This window comes from Echeneis naucrates, chromosome 23 (genome assembly GCF_900963305.1).
Source record: "Echeneis naucrates chromosome 23, fEcheNa1.1, whole genome shotgun sequence".
Taxonomy (NCBI): domain Eukaryota; kingdom Metazoa; phylum Chordata; class Actinopteri; order Carangiformes; family Echeneidae; genus Echeneis; species Echeneis naucrates.
In genome coordinates, this window is record NC_042533.1 from 7,248,859 (window position 1) to 7,270,025 (window position 21,167).

A 21,167-nucleotide genomic window follows, 5' to 3' on the forward strand; every position below is an offset into this window, starting at 1 on the left:
CCGCCGTGTCTGAGTCCAGCCAGCTCCGTCAGTCAGTTACTGTTCAGAGTCCGGAGCAGCCGAGCGGCCACCACAACTCCGGGAACTGACTTCTACCAGCCGGGGGACGGGCTCCTCTTCGGACAACGGGATCAGGTGAATAGCACAACTGAGCTTTGATAGTGTAGGCTGTTATTTTTGTTCTTTTATCTTGTTTCCGACTGTTAAATCCGCCCGGGACTTTTTTTCCTTAGCGTGCCGTTAGCGCCTCTGAATGTAACCCGCCAGCTAGCAGCTTCGCCATCCAGCTAATTCTGGCTGTCACAACAACAGGGGAGAAGCTTAATCTGCTAGCCAGCCACAAAACACAGCTCTGCTTTCTCTCTGCCGTGCATCAACACACACACGGAGTCCCTGTCCTCTGTGTCTACAGGCAGGCACGTCGGTGTGGAAAGCTGTCAAAATATATAATAGCCCTGCTCAATAGTTATCCGGCTTCTCGCGGATGTGGCACCCCTCGTTAGCGGACTAGCCAGCTCGCTAGGTCGGTGTAAACAAACCCTCAGCTCAGCCTGTCGACGGGCTGCCGTCTGCTTCTTTTTGTCACACGGCTCCTGTGAAATGTAAGATGAGATATTATAGCAGCCGCTCGGCGTCGTGCACACAATAACGACCCCTTTGTTTGTTTCTCTCTCTCAAGAAGTGCACATATTGTCGCTGTCAACAAGAAGGCAGTCTGGCTGGAGTTTTGGGTTTCTTTGTCTTGCATGCTCGCCAGTGTTGTGTTGACTCGTGTGTGCTGTCTGAGTTTACATTACCAGGTTGAAAGGCTATTTTTGTGCTTTTATCCGTCACTGGTCGTGAGATTCCCCGTTACCATATTGTTGATGAAAGTGTCTGGTGTTAAGGGTAATTTATTTAATAACTCGCCCTGCTTTTCTTTGTAAGTATATCTTTAGTCATCTGTCTTCTTCCTGTGCGATTTTTGATTCTTTGTGAATTTACAATGAATCAGCTGTCAAACATATCCACCAGTGTCAACAATATGCCTGTTTTTGTTCAGTATTATTATGACTTGTTAGATCAAGACAACAATACTTTTTGTGTAACACACAACTCTTTGTACCAAGCAGTTATTTTTTTCAATTCCAAATTGTTAGTTTCATGTTGTGGTTTTATATTTTAAGGCCTGACATGAACAGTGTCTATCTGGTTTAATGTCCATCACGTCACACCACTTCCACAGAAAGTCAGGAGTGATTTGGTTGTAATGTGTTGCACTAAACAGTTGCTCATCAAAATCTTTAGAAGATATTTTCAGAATTGATTGGCCTATATTCAGTGTGTTTTATGAAGTAATTCTTAGTGAAACTTGAGCTCATAAAAGGGGTTTGCCATCAGTCATCACCAGCAGACTATATTGTTAAACCTGGAAAGCTTGTGACCACTGAGTGTATACAAAGAGAAACTATGAAGTGTTGCATTCAATTTTAAATTGCTTCTTAATATTTCCATTTAGTTGTTCTGAGTGCATAGGTTCCATGTGTGCCCAACCCATTTGAATGTTCCTCTGACTGTTTAGTTTGCCATAAAGCATGAGGTCATGTCATGAATATTTTATGGGCTGAGTAGCTGATAGCCTACTTGTCTTCAACCCAAACTTTATATGTACAGAAACACTCCCAGCCACCCCCTGGTTTGAGATTAGCCCATGGATATTTCATGGAGCTGTGTCTTAGCTGGTATTTGGGTTGAAACCCATTTTGCATTTTTTATCAAGGTCTGCATGTGTCGTTTGACCTTCAAGGGCTTCTGAGTGTCCAAGTTCAGGTTTTTTTCCTTTGCAACTAACCAGACCAGAAAGAAACTTAACACTGATCTATAAATATAATTACACATATCCATCATTGCCGTTGTTCTTGAAGACACACTTGTGCATGTTAATGTATTTTTGTGTGAAAGCCTTTGTGGGGCCTGTTTAAAAAAAAACAAAACAAAAACAAAACAAGATGTGAAGAGAGCACAGTACACACAGTAACTCCATATTTACCAAATAGCCACTGGCATTCAAGAAGTGTCACTACTTTCAAAATCTTGACACCAGGACATCTACAGTTTTTCATTGGAAGATATTGATTTGCAATTTTAAATAGAATTTTATTTCACAGTATTCATTGGTTGCATTAATGCACCAACTCTCACCCTCTTACATGTGGCTATTGAGCAATGTCATATTTCTTCCTGGAAGTGCAACTTCCTAGAGAATTTAATGCATAATGAAGTCACTCTTTGACAGTGTGCCAGGCAGGAGAGCAGCTAAACATAGCTTCTGAGAGTAGGGATGAACTGTCTTTTCAAAATTGATTGATCATAAGACAGAGTAGCTGTCTCTGTCCTCCTTTTATATTTCTCATCTTGTTTCTCTCTCTCTGTTTTCCCAGTTACTTTAACAACTCCCAGAATGAATCAGTAAACAAGCGATATAATGGTGTACAACAAACCCCAGCAAAATAACAAAATGCCCCCTACCCTTAAATTTTTCATGTTGTCCTTTTCTTGCCCAAGTGACCATGTACACACATTAATAATATTAAATAGCTTTCTGTAGGTACAGTAAGTTTCTCTCCCAACAGAATATGTTTGTATGTGTGAGAGTTTGTGGGAGTGTCTGTATAAGCTACACAAACAGTTTTGATAAAATATACTATAACAAATTACAAATATACTACAATGCAAAGTTTCCATCTTCTCAAAGATAAATATTTCCTTTTATTCAATATCACACTGAATAAGTTTGTGTTTTTGACTATTAGTTTTACAAACGATGAATTTAAGGTTGAAATTCATATTTTTCATATTCATATATGAAATTCATATTTTTATGGACCAAATCTTTAATGGATGTTGAAAATACAACTGCATGACAGGAATTAAAGTAATTTTTTCTTCAAAGCATCTAGCTGCACTGTGCTGTTCCATATTCCCCCAATAACTTGAGATTATCTAGCAATGTCCAGCTCTGACGTAAAATATTTTTAATAAAATGCAAGATACAACCCAAGCTTTATGCTATAAATATAAAATGTAAGACTGAAGACTGTCAGTAGTCTTTGGTTTCCCTTTCATCAAAACATTAAAGCTATTTCTATTTTCATTTAAGCACCTTTGGCCTCCCACCCAGTGCTTGAAAACCACAGCATTTATTTGTACTGCATTTATCAGCAATGCCCACACCACACTGTGTACCACCACATTGTGGTCTGTGTAGGTAAGTACATTTACACACCTTACTTCGGTCATCTTTCAAAATAAAATAATAATAAAAAGAAAAATTAATATAAACTGAAAAAACAGAGCAAATCCAAAAAAAGTAAGTCTCAACAAATGGTTAGCTTCTTTTTAAACCCCTGATCAGAGGAGCTCAGATCCCTCTGCCTGTAGTAGCTCATCTTGCTGGTCTCTGACCATGCTAGGCTCCAAAACATAAGCTCAAAATCTTAAAGTGTAGTCTAAATTAGTTTGGAATCAAATGTACAATCAAACAGGAACCAACCAATTAACATGCTGGTGCAGCCAGCGGAGACACCCGGATGGAGGGTGGGTGAAACAGAAGACAAGATAAATAGATAAGATAAACGGTCAAGTCTTTCCATCACCTTTGGGACAATGCCAGCTAAGACAGTACTAACATCTTTAGTTTTGCCAATATGACGTTGTAGAAAGCAGTATTTGAATATTTTGAAAGACAAGCCATTTCAGGACAATTGAAATATTTTGTGGCTTGAGCAATATCCACAGTTGATTAATCAACATATCAGTAGCTTGAGACATCCTGAAAGTGACTTATTATTAGCCTTAGAGGCAAACAAATACAAAGCAAACAGCATCGGTAGTTGGGTCAAGATGTGGCCGCTTTTTGTGTTAGTGTAGGTATAAGTATGATACAGTGAGAGCGTTTTCTTCAGGGTACATTTATTCATTTCCCAGGACAACTTAATATGTGGGAGCAAAGGTTTCTTCAAAAGTTTCACAGTCTGTGTGACATTGATATCTTGATTGTTTTGCTTTTGCACATGGAGGTAATGGTACAGTACGGTATGGTATGGCAGAGTGAGTCTATTTTATTTTTCATTTGTGGGCATGTACAGACTTGCCAAGGAATGGCCATGCACCATTATACCTGTTATTTGAGAGCCATTGCTTAAAAAAACAAAACAAAACCTCAAAATATTTAGTTTTTTTTTAATTCAGGGTGGTTTTAACAGAAGAACTGACAGTTTAAAATGGGTATGTTTGTATGAGTTTCCTGTTTGCTTAATATCAAACAAATCAGCGACTATGATGAATTGGTCAGTCTCATTAGTAAAAAGTCCCTGAATGTCATTGAGCATAAGACCAGTTTTTACTTTTGTGTGTAGTCAGTAGTTGTGTTTTTTGGCTGAGGGAAATGCAGTTTACATTACATACCTATGGAACATCAGAGATAAATATGTTTAGGGCAATTTTATTTCTATCATTTACTATGTCTGTCAAATGTGTAAGTAATTGGGAGGAAATTCACTGTTTACTGTGAACGAGAAAACAAGAGTGTGTGTGTGTGTGTGTGTGTGTTTGTTGCTCACTTCACACTGGTTCTCTTTGTTTATCTTTCTGTCATAAGACTGCTGGCAGCCTAATCAGAAACTCACTGCTGTACCAGGACTGTGGGGTCATAAGGGGACACACACTTATTAGGTATTAAATTTTTTGACATTATTAATTGTTGATTTTTTTTTATATATTTATTTTTTTTACAGGTAGTTGGTCTCCATGAATGAAAATGCAATCAGGATGATTTCTGAGGTGGAAAAACAGAACAACAGGGTTGCAAGTACTCTAAAGTCTCTAGTCTCCAATTATGCATAAGCCAAACCTCACCATGTGTAGCTACAAATAGGTTGGCTCAGAGTAATTATTTGTGCTTACTTGCTGTCAGGTGTAGCTGCATGGAGGCGCAGAATCAAAGGTGTGTCGGTAATGTCATGGATATGGGTGTGCTTCTGTGATTACCGTAATTTCCGGATTATAAACCGCTGCTTTTTTCACACGCTTTGAACTCTGCAGTTTAAACAACTATGTGGCTAATTTGTGGATTTTTATGGGTAACAAGCTTCATGCCAACAATACATTTAACGTCACATCAGACCAATGAAATTACCGAACAGGTCACAGTGGACCAATGAAATTGTTTGAATTAAATTAAACGCACCCACACTAAATTCTGCAGATCAGTCATTTATTTTGCACTTCATGCACTCACCCTTATCATAGAAAACGCAGAAAGAAATGCATATGATGAAGTCGATCGATCTGGTGAAAAGGCAAAATCTTTCTGTGTCTTTAAATTTAGCGTGTGCAGCTTATATTCAGGTGCGCTCTATAGTCCGGAAATTATGGTACTTGTAATTATGGTACTTGCATTATTAGAGGGCAGTTTGTCAATTTGGTAGGAAAACAGATATAGCTAAAGCTGATTAATGTACTTTAAAATTAAGAATTAAGGGAATGATTTTAATATTCTCTTTTTGCCAGTTGAAGAGCTGTATCAGAGGCTGATATTGTGACGTGTACAGATATTGTACATTGCTTTTTAGGGACAACATCACAAGGACACACAGAAATGAAGATCCAAGTACTGGTTTTCTTTCTGCCTGAGTAAACAAGGTCAGGGGCTTAAGTTATTGACACTTTTATGAGAAAAGTGCTTTCATTAACACTGAAAGATATTAGTGTTGATTAAAATCCTCCCACATAGACCCACTCCCATGACTCCCATCACTCATATCATCCCACACTCGCCCTGAGTTTCCACAGCGATGTAGCACCATGTAGGTTATGTGCAAAATGTGTTGTCACTGGAAGTTTAGAAAGGAAGAGAAACACAGCTCCTTTAAAAGGAGAAGTGACGTCACTGTTTATTAGATCAGAGATAAATGGCAACAGAAAATTTAATCAAAACAAAAAGGCAGAAAGATCCACACTAAGTGTAGGTGCTGTGTTTCAGCCTGTCAGGTTATAAAGTAAAGAAAAGAAACAGATCAGAGAAAGCCTGGTTTGACTGGTTGATTTCTCAGACTGTCTTCTGCTGTCTGAAAACCTGAAGGGTCTACTACTATAATTCTCAAGTCAGATTCAGATCAGTCAGATACCATGTATACTCTCTTTTGATACACTGTGTGTGTGTGTGTGTGAGTGTGAAGAGGAGAGAGAGTAATGACATAGCAAGTGACAAGCCACAGGGCATGTTTGATGAAATGACTCAGACTGTGAGCACACATAGCAGGGAAAAAGTCACTTGACAGCCACTGACATTCTCAGTTGGAACCACTGGTAGCAGATACAGACGAAGATGCAACATTGCTGTACAAAGGGAGAAAGTGCCTATGTACTTTGTGTCAAACGTTTTTATCACTTAAATTTCTAGCGGTGACATCAATGTTTTTACAGTTTTTATTTTCTGGCTAAGTTCATTTAAAGAGGTTCATGTCTCAGCCACCTTACAGTGAATGCATTCGACTTAGTCTTTTAACTGGTTGGCCTTTCCAACACTGCTTCATTAAAGCCTCAAGCCTCCTTAGTGTCTGAGGACTTGATCTTTTTTAATAAGATTTAAGTTAAATGGTGACTCAGCTCAGTTAACTGCTACAATTCTGAAAGTACCATCTTTGCAAAGATAAGAAAAACAAATTTAGTCGGATCTCCAGCTGGCAGTAGAGGAGATTCCTTGCACTAATTTGTTGCCTTGTTCGCTGCTCAATTTAGTCAAACACACTAAGAGGTAAAATCTTCTTGTGTATAGTCATTTTCATCTTGTCATTTATTTCCTGAACTGAACAAATCATCTCAGCATTTCTACTCTTCCTCTCAGTCTCACTTTCTCTGTCTGCTCTGTTAGGTTTTGAAACAGTGTACAGTCTATCTGCATGTGTTGAAATTGCTTTTCTTTTCAGTATGTGGAACAGCTGCACAGTACTTGTTCTGTGCTGTTTGACCTCTGACCTATTTGCTTTCTCTTGAATGAAAGTTAAGAAATACAGCTCTCCTTCAAATAGTCTGTAAGCTATGACTTATTGCGCCACTACTCAAACATTCATGGCGTCCTCAGGCACAGCTGGATCTCGCTCACAGACAATGCTGCAGAGCAGGTTTGGTGACTAATATCTTCTGTGCTCAACGTCTTTCTCCTGGTCTCTACTCTAGTTTTTCATTTAGGGAGTCATGCGCTCATGCATGTCTCTCTAGGGCAGAGGTTTCCAAATCCAGTCGTGGAGGGCTACTGTCCTGCATTATTTAGATGTTTCCTGATCCAACACACCTGAAATGAGTGAGTCCTGATCAGACTTCAGCAGAGCTTGATGACTAGCTGATCGTTTTAATCAGACATCTGAAACATGCAGGACAGTGGCCTTCCAGAACTCTGCTCTAGGGCATTGACACGTGGTGAACTTCCTCATTAACTCTTAGATTTTTCAGTCTTGGTTTCTGACAAGAAATATATTTGCCTAAAATTCAGGTAGTTTCATCCCCTGTTGGATATCATTCTTGCACAAAGTAAAAAAACACGGCGTTGTAGCCTCTTAATGTCCTTGAGGTTCTGAATCCACAGTTTAACAACCAAAAATGGGTTCTGCTTATTCTCTAGTTCAATGCCAATTTTTTGCTGCAGCCCAGGTTCACCATCCACTCTCTCCCTAGAGGTAGAAAAAATGGATAACAAATCAATTCCCATTGACATTCTTCTTTTGCTCTTTCTTTTTCCCCCCTTTTTATCTGAGTGTCTCTTTGGTTTGTCTGTCAGTTGCCAGGATTGATTTTGGAGACAATTTTTAAGCGATAATGACCAAGGCCACACTTCTTTGGAACACTTTTGTGTGTACATGTGTTTGTATGTTTATGTATGTGATTGTGTGCTGTGCGGCGTGTGTGTGTGAGCATGGCAAAGAGACAGATGGGGACAATGGATGTGAGAGAATGCTGAGCACGTGCCTCTGAATAAATGACCTTGTGTGTAGCCTGTTATGTAATGCTAACCGTAGCAGGTTAATGTACATACAGTTACCATTTATCCTGAAGTGCACTTAAGGGTCAGAAGAAATGAGACTATTAGTTACAGATGCATCCTCTCACGTATTAAAGTGTTGTGTGAGGTGAAATCTGGACTTGATGGTAGTGGCAGACTAAAGGTCACATAAATGGACCAGCTGCTGGGCAGCCATTGTGGGCTACTAGGGGGAGGATTTGATGGGAAAAATCTAACATTCTGTATTGGTCCTGTTAATATATGTCTCCCTCCAGCAGACTGTTAGCACAAAGACTGTAAACAAGAGGGAAACAACTAGCCTTGCCTGGCTGTGTCCAGATTTAACTACATCTGCCCACAGGAGCCTCTGAAAATCAGTCGGCCATTTATATCGCTTTCAGTTTTGGAAAGAAACAGCAAATAAAAGAGGGCTTTGTATGTCAAGGTTATTTGGCGTTCAGAGAAATGACCTTTTGGAAACATAGTAACAGGTTTAATCTTCTCTGAAGTCAATCAATAGTATTTAAGTGAACTTCAGTTATAAATAATACTGAATAACAACAGCAGCTACAGGCCTGTGTGTGTGTGTGTGTGTGTGTGTGTGTGTGTGTGTGTGTGTGTGTGTGTGTGTGTGTGTGTGTGTGTGTGTGTGTGTGTGTGTGTGTGTGTGTGTGTGTGTGTGTGTGTGTGTGTGTGTGTGTGTGTGTGTGTGTGTGTGTGTGTGTGTGTGTGTGTGTGTGTGTGTGTGTGTGTGTGCTGAGGCAGTAAGTTCTAAATTGACATGGAGAGGAGTTGATGCACTTTGATTTGTTATTAAGAGTTTGGATCCAGCACATCAGTCCAATAGCTTTGAGTGCAGATAAGATATGCCATAAAAATAATATAATAAACAACAGAATAAACAATTCAGCAGATGATAAATATGAAGTCAGAGTTTAACTAGAGCCATTACACAAAGTGTGATGTCTCCTTTGACCTTGTTTTTATAATCCTAACTTTCACTGACCCATCTACACCATAGAAACAGAAGACACCATTTCATTGAAAACTTTACATTAGTAACATCTAAATATCAATAATGTCTCTTGTGTCATGACAAAAATCGCTTAAACTTTTAAAATTAACTGTTCAAATCAGTCCTATTATAGCCTGCTGGTGGAAACACACACTCAATGTATTGTAGAAATTGTCCTTTTGGGCAAATCAATAGCATCCATTGTTGAGAGACAATAAGGTTTATTAATGGTGTTGCTGTAGTAGCCACAGGGCCAGTTTTTATGTCAAGAGAAGAAAATATTAAAGACGAATGGAGGAATGTGATGAGTTCAGTGACATATTATTGCTTTTTGAAATAAACAGTGCATTAATACTGCTGAATATTGCTGACACCATCCAATCCTGATTACTTGCTCAGTCTTATCCATTGAGGGAATGGTTGAAAAGTAATGGATTCATTAGTCAAGAAGAGGTTCCCTTAGGCTGTAGGTGTTTTGACCCAGTGTGTCCACTTGTCTGTGTCCCCTGAGGTAAACAAAGCACTCAGGGACAGTTTGATGCTGCTTTTTGAGTTGTTAGAACTTGCAGGAACACAGAAGGTAAACTTGTCTGTGAGATAGTTTTCTTTCATGGAGGTTGAATGTGGAAAACAATTTGACCTCACACTGGGACTATGACAAAGGAAAAAGTATAGGACATTGTTTTGAGGTGTTTATGAGCCAAGAAAATTGTGATCATACAGTTACCCTGCTTGAATCGTCTTGATGAGTCATTTTGCATCCTGTTGTCAACAGACATTATTTGTCAGCTGTTATCTGAGGATTGAATCTCAATACTGTGAAGCCCCATTTGGTTTGGTTCTATGAATGTTTATTTATTTATTTATTTATTTATTTATTTCCCCATTACTTTTTCTAAGTATCTTGTGCGCCATCATAATGAAGCTTTTTATCTTAATGTGAGGTCAGTCTGTTCTGTTCAGTCTGTTCTGCTGCTGTGGTCGTCCAATTGGTTCTTGGAAGCAGTGCCAGTAAATGTGTGTGTGCTCTGTTCGTGTCACTGCCCTTGTGTGTAATTTGTGTGCAGTGAAAATCAAGACAGAAAAAACAATGCACGACTGCTCTTGCATACATCATGCCTTAATTATGAATGTTGTTTCCCCATTTTGAAACATACAGTCTATTGAGTTTGTTAAGAAGTCAACTGTGTAAAGTCAATAAATGTTGTAATATCAGGTTTGGGCAAGAATCACTCACAAATCTGAAGAGATGGGAAAGATTGTTTAAAGAGCTGGTCCTAGGAAAACTGTGTGTAGATGCACATGGTCGACACGTGTTCACCCACACGTCTGGTATGTTTTTCTTCCCCTTCCTACACTGCTTTCAGACTCTTTATCAGACCCACCCAGAAGAAGACCTCTCTGCTATTTCAGTTGTAAGGAGAGCTGTTTGTTCTCGTGTGGCAATCAGCCCACAAGAATTGTTATCTTGGGAATTGACTACAGCTGCAAAGAAATCCCATCAAGAGTGTTCTATTCCTCTTATTCCCCAGCTAATAAAGAACAGGCATGAGATCTCACCTTCCATCATGACAGAAAATAAGGGTGCAGTTACTGAAGGAAAGTGTCAATGTAATTTTCAAAAAGAGTCAATTGGGGAGGAGAGGTGAGTGATTGATTGCAGATTTTCTGAATAAGGGGGTGTTTGATTTCGATTAGGGAACCTGCCCATCAGCCAGTCATCGCCCTTCTGCTAAAATGGTCTTTTTTTTTTTTATCATTATTGCAGCACAGAATAGCGTCACTGTCTGTGGTCGATGTCATTGGTCATAAAACCTTCCTATGATTACTTTAATGATTTTCTCTATACTCCTCTTTGTAGTCCTCTTCTAATGACCTTGTCGCTTTACCCTTTTCTAAGCTTTGTTTTTGGAGGGTTTTGGGTTGTTTTGTTTTTGTTTTTGGGAGGTGGGCAGCCTCAGTGGAGCTAGACCTAGAAATTTAAAGAAAAGTTAAGTGTCAGTCAGCCAACCAAGACTTAGTTTCCTCATTAGCTCTTTGAAAATAATTTTTGTTGATCCTATTTGCTGTCAATTTACCACCTTTGTAACCAGATTATTTTCAGACCCCTTTATTGAATTTCTTTAGATCAGACTTTTTGGGCAAAGTTTAGAAAGTTTGTAGTTAGCTGTCTGGACAGCTATAAAGCTATTCATGCAATGCTGTTCATTTTTGCAAGAGTGAGGGCAGATTAGAGTGTACTCACTCTAAAATCTTTTTACGACACTAATCAGGGCTATCCAGTTAGCATGCTGATTTCAGTCAATATCTCTGATATTCAGTAAGTGATGGCTATGGTATGGACACTTTTGAAATGTCACTTTTGGTGTTTATGAATTGTGGCAACCAGCATCTGTTGTAGGAATGGTTCATCAATGTTGTTTTGTTTAGGCCAGCATAGCAACAGCTCATAACCATCCAATCAGTCATTACTGCTCATTACGTACCCATGTTTTAAATCAATTTTTCCACACCATTGCTCTCACACCTTGTTAATCATCCAAAACTACATAACTAGATAGTTAATTGTCACAATGGTTTGACTTGTCTTGTTTTTTTGTCAATGTTCTTTCCCCACTGCCAGCTGAGGCTGAAGTTTTGGGTTTTTTTTCTCTTTCTCTGTATGAGTTATCTTTTACTAGAAAAACCGCACATATTTTCACATGCAACCTCTTCTCTGGAAAAAACCCTTCTCCCATGGTAGAAATATCTGTCATTATGTTTATTATGTCATTATGTTACTGGTGAAACATGAAAGTCCAGCAGAAAGGAATATTTTCACTTTTGATGTTAAAGTTTTACTTCTAATAGAAGCAATTATTTTCAAAGCAAGCAGCATCTTCAATGTTAGAATAGAGAGGCCACTAGAAATTGATAAGAATTTTATTTTTTTACAAATCACAATTCTTCAGTTCAGTTCTCTTTGTTCGGCCTTCCACTTAGAAAACAATTTTAGATCTGCAGATCAAGCTGTAGTGTCTGTATGAAAGAATAATGCTGTGATGATAACATGCAGACATGGCAATGGCTGAATCTGAGTAATATCATCTTTGACTGACTGACTTGTTAGGATGAAAGCACCCTGACAATTTCTCTATAAGTAAAACAAGAATTTGATTATTTTAGTTCTGTGAATGTGAGTGTTTTACCTTGTCATTTATTTTTTTCTCCTTGCATGTTAACAGCACCCCTTTATCAATTATGTCTTTCACTGTGTGTTTACTGGTGTATGCTCTTGGTGTGTATGTGCATGCCTTAGTGCTTCAATTTTTTCCCTTCAGTTATTCATTATTCCCTAATTTAAATATGTGTTAGCACAGGGGGATGGGTTAAATGGAGTGGTCCGCTGCTCTGGGGCACATTCACATTGCCTAGGCCCCTCTGGAGTGCTGCTGCAGTTTGTGTGGATTTGAGAGAAGTGAGGGAGAAGGGGAGACAGAGAAAACAGTGTGTAGCAGTGCACTGATATGAACGTCTAGCTACAGAGCGGTAAATCTTTGGTTAGTGTTTGACAACATGCTGCTGTAAATACATGCATGTATGAAGGAGTCTAAATCAGGCACACATCAGGGCATTTGGCCCTGTGAAGGTAGGGAAGAAAGTCCTCCCAACCAAGGACTCTGTTTTTACTGGTCAGGTTTGCTCCAAGGTTAGATTGTGGTTGAAGTCATGATATGCTCAGTAATAACACGTGCACACTTTTACTCCTGGCGTTGTGGCAGTTTCTTCTGCATTTGGACAGATGTATGGCTATGTTTATAGCTGCATAGTGGTAGTGTTACAACCATTCAATCTATTCCTGTCAGTGAGTAGCGTTTCAAATAACAGCAGCTGGAAAATACCGTTTTTTTTTCCTTTTTTAGTTATATCAGAATTTATGGGACACTTGAGCTGCTCTATTTGCCAAGATGGCCTCAGAATTGATTATCCACCTCTAAATTTTGAGAAGCTCTGTGCTGAAATGACTTTGACTAAACCAGTAACAATTTCAATGTGATCTGATTTTGATGGAAATGTCAGACCTTGTTCCATAATACTGCTCTTTCATAGCTGAATTTTAAATTGAGTGCTAGATATATAAAGCAAATAGATAAACGTGTCAAAAATTACATTACAGGGCACACAGTTACTTCTTGTCCTGTCTGTGAATATCTTGTGCCTCTTCTTGACACTTCTTGTCGCTAAGCAACTCACCATAACAGTGAGTTGCCAGTTTTTGATAGAGTAAATGCATCTATATGCGTGCAGATCCAAAGTAACCTAAAGGTGCCAGTGATATTTGTACAGGGCAGTTTGTGTTTTAGAGGATTGAACTTTGTGACCTTTTAAATGTTTTTTTTTTTTTTTTTTCCTTTAGGACACTGACATGCTATTTTAATATTTATAACAACTGTGTTCTTTCTTCTGATTTGATGTTGTTTTGATTGGATTTTTTTAATTTTGAGGATAAACTGAATTATACAAACTATTTCTTTCTGTCCCTAACTTTCTAATATTCTCCCATTGTTTCTCTGTCACTGCAGTTTTTTCCAACAAAGGATTCAAGTCCAAAGACTTCAGCCTTCTACATTTGAGTCCATGTAGGTCATGTGATTTACACTGTCATCTTGCTCAGCTTACAGCTGCTGCGCTGTTGTTCTATTAACCTAATGACTGTTTCTGTTCTGTCCTATCAGGTTTAGTCTCATCTGGATTTAGGCAACCACATCCACTGAGTCATCTGTCTGGCTCCAGCTGAATTCAATCCAGTTCTTTGTGGAGGCCGGTCCAGCATCTCAAGCTGGACGGAGGGGAGAGGAACGGGGCCGAGGGCCCGGCCTTCGTGCTACGACACAGAACTTCAAATCTCGTAGAAAACAACACAGATAGCCCACCTACAGATCCCATGAGTCCCCTGCAGAATGGAGACACGCTCACCTCAGGTTCTTCAACCAGTCACCTCAGTACCACAGAGTGCCCCTCACATAATGGGGTGAGTACCCAGCACACACACAGAAATGCTTTCATCTGGTTGGTTCACAGTCATAAGGTACAATATGGGTCAACTGGGCACGGAGTAAAATTATCCCCCAGAACCACACACTCTCACATTAATAATTAAATTGGTGGTGTTAGCAGGGAAGTACGATATTCTGCGACTGTTGTTGGCCATTAATGTGTCTCACTATAATTACAAACTCAAACTCCCAACATGTAACTTTTTTCCCCTCCCAGGAAGTCATACTTTGCACACAATGACCATGATGGACAGATGTTTTACTTTAACATATAACAGCAAAATAAGTCTCCCTCTCTTGTTTCATACACACACACACTTATGTTCTTTAGAAACAGTAATTAGTGTTGAGTTGTAATCATGTGACCCGTCTGTGTGTAACCAGTTTTCCTTTGAAAACGTAATGTTTCCACAGATAAAAAACAGAGACGTAAACACTACAGTTAACTAAACAGCAGAGGATAATCTCATTATACTTTTAAAAGTTAAGGATTCTCTTAGATTTAGAGTTGTTTTATGAATAGAAGGGTTTTAGGACAAGTTGCACTCCAGTTTTTTTTATGGGGTAATTACTTGTAGCATATAATATTAAAACATTAAAAGAGACATGCAAAACATTATCAGCAGTAATAAAAAAAAAAGTGCATTTTACCTCAAGCACCTTGTGTGTAGTTGGGTGTATATTGCCTTGCTCAGGGCCACCTCAGAAATAGCTGCTGAAGGACAAAAGTGCCTGATGTAATCAGTTTCATGGGTTTCATTTTGTGCAGTTTGATTATGAGCCTGTTTCCCAAACATTTCAACCTCCACCACCTCCTCTTATTATCAACAACCTCACCATATTCAAGGCTTTCAAAACTCAACGATGAGTCACTCTGTGCCATAGTAATCAACAGTGCATTATAATAGGGATGTCTGAGTGCTGCCTGATTCAGTTTTACTTGCACTCCAAGGTGATGTGCATATTGAACCTGTGCAATATTCACAGCTCCTAGAAATAAGCCAGCTGTGTCTATATGCAGATGTCTTCCTGGAAGGAAAGTAAACGCATAACCAAAAATCTGTGTGATTAGCATCGTGTGACGGCAACATATTGAACTGATCAAACAAATGTGGTAGATACTCTCCCTCTGGGGCATTACTTGTGTTCCCCTTCAGACTGTTTGCATGTGTGTGTTCAGACAAAGCTGCCGCTCTGTTGTTCAGTGTGAAAGGTAATCGGCATAGAATTGTTGGTCTGAAACACAATAGTGGTCGTGTATGTATTGTATCTGCTTGTGTGTGCCATTTCTACCTGCTGTAACACAACACAGATACCTGAGACGAGGCCAGGGGCCCCCTGCTCTGATCAGTAAGGGCATGCTGTCTTAGCACCCCACAGGCTGCCCTTTGAATTTTTCAGCATTTTGGATTGGTGTTTGTGTGTGTCTCCAAATGTGTTTGTGTGGGTGTCGTACAGCTTTTGGGTTAGTGCCACACATCCTGTTTGTCATCAGACTGACAAGATTCCTTTTCTGGCTTCTTTCAACCTAATATGAAGTATTTCAGTGGAATTGTTTACAAGTATAATCAAACCATTAATAGAATTAACATCCCAAAACTGTGTATGTGCTAAATTCCCTGTATCAATTACGTTCAGTGGAGTTTACAAATCTTTACAAATTGTTTTGTGCAGTAAACGTAATTAAAACTTGTTTGACTGCATGTGTTGAGTTAATGAAAATTAGTTTTCGTTTTAAAAAACTGAGAAGCAGTCAAAAACTAAAGGTAACCACTGAACCTAATAAATTCTAAAAATGTTCTATTCTTAATCCAGAATGAGACTGCATTTTTACATAATACAGACAGATCCAACAGATTATTCTTTCTAAACATTAACCTCAAACTCTGAAACAAACTCTACATTATGTGCATTCACATGGATGAGGAGAAATAGTCAGCATGTGGAAATGTATAACACAAACTCTGACTCTGACCAAGGAACAATAAAAGGGAAATACCAAGAAACTGGCCAATTTTGAGTGAACAATGCCTGACATTTTAGACATTGCAGTCCTTTGCACATCCTTTATTTGTGCCAAAGTTTGTTTTGTTTTTTTTTTTTTTTTTGGTTTTTTTGGTTTTGTTTTCATGCATCTATGCCACAGGAAAAGGGAGGTGATGTTCAATTTCACTTCCTCTAATTGTGCCTGTCGTCCATGATTGCAATACTTCACTTGCTTTAGCATTGTTGACAATAACACATTAAACTGGAAAAGGAACAACCGTAAAGCTGTTTTCACACACCAAACTGCCAAATGTTTATTGTCTTCCTCTTTGTTGAGTAAACTGAAAATAGTATTATGGACTCATTCCAGTTATTGAATTTCACCCACACTTTCATAAATCACATTTAATTTCATCATATATCACATATCTTTCTGTGATATGCCAACCTCATAAATGTACGCTCAATACGTACCTGGAGCCTTTCATGTGTTTCATCCAAAGAAAAACAAGTGTCTTGTAAAAATGACTCACTGTTCTGTGGATGGATTTAGTTATGCTAGGACAGAATCACTTTGTTATGCTGAGATAAGATAACTGATGTAATTAAGGACAGGATAATTCAGTTTACATTGATTTTTAGTGGGAAAATAGTGGTACATAGGTGATGTAATGTCACTTTGGCTGAACCTTGTCAGGTGCTGATCATAGTTTTGCTAATTTTCTTAAACACATAAGAGCCTTGGCTCAAGGGTACCCAGGCCCAGTTGCAGCCAGCAGGAACAAAAAAAGAGCATTGGAGTTTCTTTAAAAAGGGAATGATCCTTGATTGGAGGACTCCAACAGTGAGTAGTTTGATAAAAATCTGTTACTTTTTTCCGTGCTAATGCAGATTTTTCATGCCCTCCTCATGGTCCTGGGCAGAAACAGCGGGAGCAGTTTGTTCGAAAACAATGTTAGGCACGCGTGTGTGTCTGTGTGTGCGTGTTTGGAATATGCCATCTGTTTTTGTGGGCCTTGGCTTATTTTCCAAATTGTTATCATCCCAAGAGTACACTGAACACGTGTGAGTCACATGTTGAATCTTTCTATGCTGTGCAGAGGTTACAGTGTACAAGGGTGAGCTCTTCCCTCTTTGGTCTGTTAGATTCAGGCTCTCTTGCCACTGGTCCAAAGTTTTTCAGCTATGTTCCCATTGGCTGGCAGCTATTTCCTGTATCCCACCCTATACTGAAATTCAGCATGTGACTTTGTTTAACTTTGTTCCATCTTTCACTGCATTTGGGATCATTTTTCCTCAAATGTCCCTTTTCCTTCTCTTCCTCCACAGACTATCTTCTCCTCCCCTCAGATGAAGTAATTAGAGCAGAGGTTCTTCTTAACACATGTACACACTGACTGAGTATCTCAGGTGTGTGTGCATGTGAGCAGCCATGAGCCAGGTCTACGTACAGAATGGTTAATCAGCCTGAGGGGACCTGGGTGTTTGTTTTTTTTATGTATGTTTGAGGAGAAGATTGGTCTTCAGTCTTCAGAAAAACTGCGTCATTTGATCTGAAGCAGGAAAATGTCTCCAGAGATTTAGTCGTGTTCTTATGTCTGTATCTTGCTGCTTGTTTGTTGCGCTTGTGTTTCTGTCTCGTTGGGGTAATGTCCTCAGCTGTCTTTTTTTTTTTAATCTTTCATTTGTCATCTGGATTTTGGAGCAGTTGTTGCTGATTTGGTTCATACTGATGTTTGATCCTTCTAAATTGAATCTTGTCGGCTCAAATTTGACACATGTACACTTTAATGCCTTTGAAGGTTCAATAAGACGCAAATACAAAACTTAGATTTAATGCATTTTGAATTGTTTTTGAAGTTGTTGTGATTCATGTTTAACTTAATTTTTTACTTTTTGACATTTGATAGAGCAAACAGCTGGGTATTAGCTCCTTATTGTCAGTCAGTGGTAACCATTGTGACAGCAGGTTAAAGTGTGTGAACAGAAGATGTTTTCACGTCTTAGATTCTCCCTTTCACCTGTTTCACCTATTTCCTAGGAAACGTCTGTTTTGGGAACACTGCTCAGCTCCAGTATGTCAACCGCTGAGATCATGATTATCCAGCACTTGTGACTGTGGCTCAGTGTCAGATAAGCTCGTCAGCTTCCTTGAGCTGAACCTTAGACTGTTTTAGTGATACATGATGAGCTGCTGTACAGTGAATGTCCATCCTGAAGATGGAAGCGCACACATACTTTCACTCTGAGTGAAATTTGACTCCATCATCTCTAGTATGAAGACTTGTTGGAGACTGGGCAGCTGAAGTGGAGTCACATGTGGGAGATACGCTGGGTTCGTCTAAGGAGTGTGTGTTTCCCTGTAAGCACATTAGTGTGTTAGGGATAGCCCTAACGTCCAAGAAACTTGATGTACTTACCTACCACAGTACAGTACTGAATAAGAGCTGAGTTCAGCCGCTTCAGCTGAGCAGCCGACAGCCAAAACCTCTAAAAACTGCAGTGCTGAGGTTTAGCAGCAGGTGAAGCACAGTCTGGATTTAGCTGACTCAAATGAAAAAGATTTTTTGCAACAGGCAAAAACAGTTTCTATTCCTTTTCTCTAGCTGGCAGCTGGTTGTTTTTCACCCCTTTTTCCTGTCAACATGTGAGAAGAGCCACAGTTGCAGTTCATCTCTGCAGTTTGGTCTTCTGTATTTCATCAGGTATAAAGGCAGTTAAAAGCAAAAGGGACAATACACCACAGCTTTACTTAACTCAATAACTCTGCACACTGACAACAAAGTGTGTCTCAGGTTTTACTAACCTCATGTTGTCACTGTCCCGTGAAAACTGCAGTTCTTTTTACAGATACAAGATTTTCTCTGGAGACTGAGAATGTGAAACTGAAGCAGCTGCTGCCGAAGTGTTAGTGTGTGAAAACTTGAACAAGGACACACACACGCACACGCACACGCACACACATTACATCCACCTTTGACCTCTGTGATTTGAGCAGTGTTTTTGAAATATAATATACTACTTAAAATACCAATACCTACCTAATAGCATAAAACAAGATTGAGATGTTTTTGGAGAAAGAAACTTTATTTTTTACTTTGAAATGGAATGAAACATAAAAAGCTGGCTGTATGTGTAACAGGATTCACAGCTGCAACGCTTACCTTTGCTGTTATTAGTGTCCGAGGACAAAGTATCCTGGACACTAGTTTATTCCCACAATAAAGTAATATAACACAACATAGCAATATTATTTATGTTTTTATAATGTCAAATTCAGGATAGTGTTTATGATAACTTTAGTTTAACTTTTCAGGATAATGTAACAACAAGATATCCTTTAATCTTCCTGTAGAGAAATTTGTTATGGACTCTGTCCTGCAATTCCACAGAAACAACATTCACAGTTCATCAGTACAAATCAATCTAAATGCTGCATGATACATACACCTCATTACAGCATATTATTGTTTGGATTGAGAAACTTAACAGACATGGGCAAGAATGAATATTTATAATGGATCGGCTTACATTCAGCTGCTTTGTGTTGTGGTAGGATGGGATCTGAAACACATTGTCAATGTGCAGCATCCACAGCTGTTGTACTTCAGTGAAGAGGGATGCAGTGTGAACGGTTTAAACCAAATGCTCCATTTATCCCTGCCTCTCTCTCCGTATAGTCACCCTAGAATTGTTAAACAAAGTGCTGTGTATATCACACAAAGGGCCCTGAAAGGACCAACCGTTGTTAAAACAGTGTGTGTAGTACCTTTGTACGTTTGAGTGTGTGTTGGCATGTCATGAGGCAGGGGCTGTGAGTATACTTAGAGGACACCGTTTGTCTCATCCACACACACGCATTCACACAATCATCAAGAGTAACCTCACAATCTACAACCATAGACGCAGTATTTGGATTGAGGTCTTGTACATTACATCAACACATGTTACTGACTCAAACACACAGACAGACCTCAGAGCACACGTGACAGCTTGGCAGTCACTCAGATAGCCTCGTCTCACATAGTATATAGAATCACTGATGCTTACACACGTACACACATGCACAATTGACACCAAGTGTCACCTTTATCCTGGCTCTGAAACGGCAGATTAATGACTGTGGTGTTAAGGTTGCAGGTGTAATGGAAGTGTGTGTGTGTGTGTGTGTGTGTGCGTGCAGGTACACCTTATCCTAACCCTAGGTAGGTAACCCTAACCCCCCCCCCCCCCCACACACACACACACACACACAAGCAAGCATGGACAAAGGAGTTGCAGTGTATTTTGCTGGCTTGCCCTCTCTCGTCTCGTTCTCATATTTTTGACTTGTCTTTCTTCATCACCCTCATCCTCTTCTGGAGTAATCAAAGGAACAGGCTCCCTAAACTTTGTAATCATCTTTCAGTAGTGGAACAGTGTGTGTGTTGTGTGTGCTTTTGGGAGATTGTGTGTCTGTTTTGGCATTAGAGAAATAAACATGTTTTCATGCAGATATGCTCCTGAGCCTCATTGATCTTTGTCACCTGAACACCAACACAAAGCACCACTGGTTTTACTGTGTGTGTGTGTGTGTGTGTGTGTGTGTGTGTGTGTGTGTGTGTGTGTGTGTGTGTGTGTGTGTGTGTGTGTGTGTGTGTGTGTGTGTGTGTGTGTGTGTGTGTGTGTGTGTGTGTGTGTGTCATTTATGATTAATGGCTAGGTATTTATCACAAAGAAACAGGCATATTAATTATTTCTGCAGCTCTACGGCTGTCACAGCTATTGTTTTAGAGTGAATTCAGTCTTTATCTGTCCAATCACAAATTAGTGGTTTGTTTTGTTTTTTTTAAGATGGTCTGTTTTTGTTTCTGCTTGTTGTCATTGTAATTACTTGCAATCAGTGGTGTTGTTATGTTATGAGTATAAAAACTCCTTCCTATTTCTTTTAAGTAAAGAAAATTCCATCCTCTCCTTTTTAAATTGTTTTGCGACCTTGGAAAACCAAACCTGACTGAAGATAAATCTCAGGGTCCGTTCAGAGGAACAGCAGTGATTAGAAATTATTCTAACTTTTGTGAATGTAGCAAGTTATGTGATGAGGCAACCAATA

At 39.2% G+C, this 21,167-nt stretch overlaps 1 protein-coding gene across 2 annotated transcripts in view; it reads left to right on the forward strand.

Annotated features, from left to right (window-relative positions):
- Positions 1-21,167, forward strand: part of adipor2 (adiponectin receptor 2) — a 26,604-nt gene continuing 5,437 nt past the window's right edge. The window contains exons 1-3 of one of the 2 annotated variants that reach the window (XM_029495644.1): positions 1-135; positions 13,616-13,672; positions 13,769-14,064. In XM_029495644.1, the coding sequence (XP_029351504.1) occupies positions 13,978-14,064 (87 nt within the window). In that variant the 5' untranslated portion in view covers positions 1-135; positions 13,616-13,672; positions 13,769-13,977. The remainder of the gene's footprint in view (positions 136-13,615; positions 13,673-13,768; positions 14,065-21,167) is intronic. The other variant, XM_029495645.1, reaches the window with a different exon arrangement.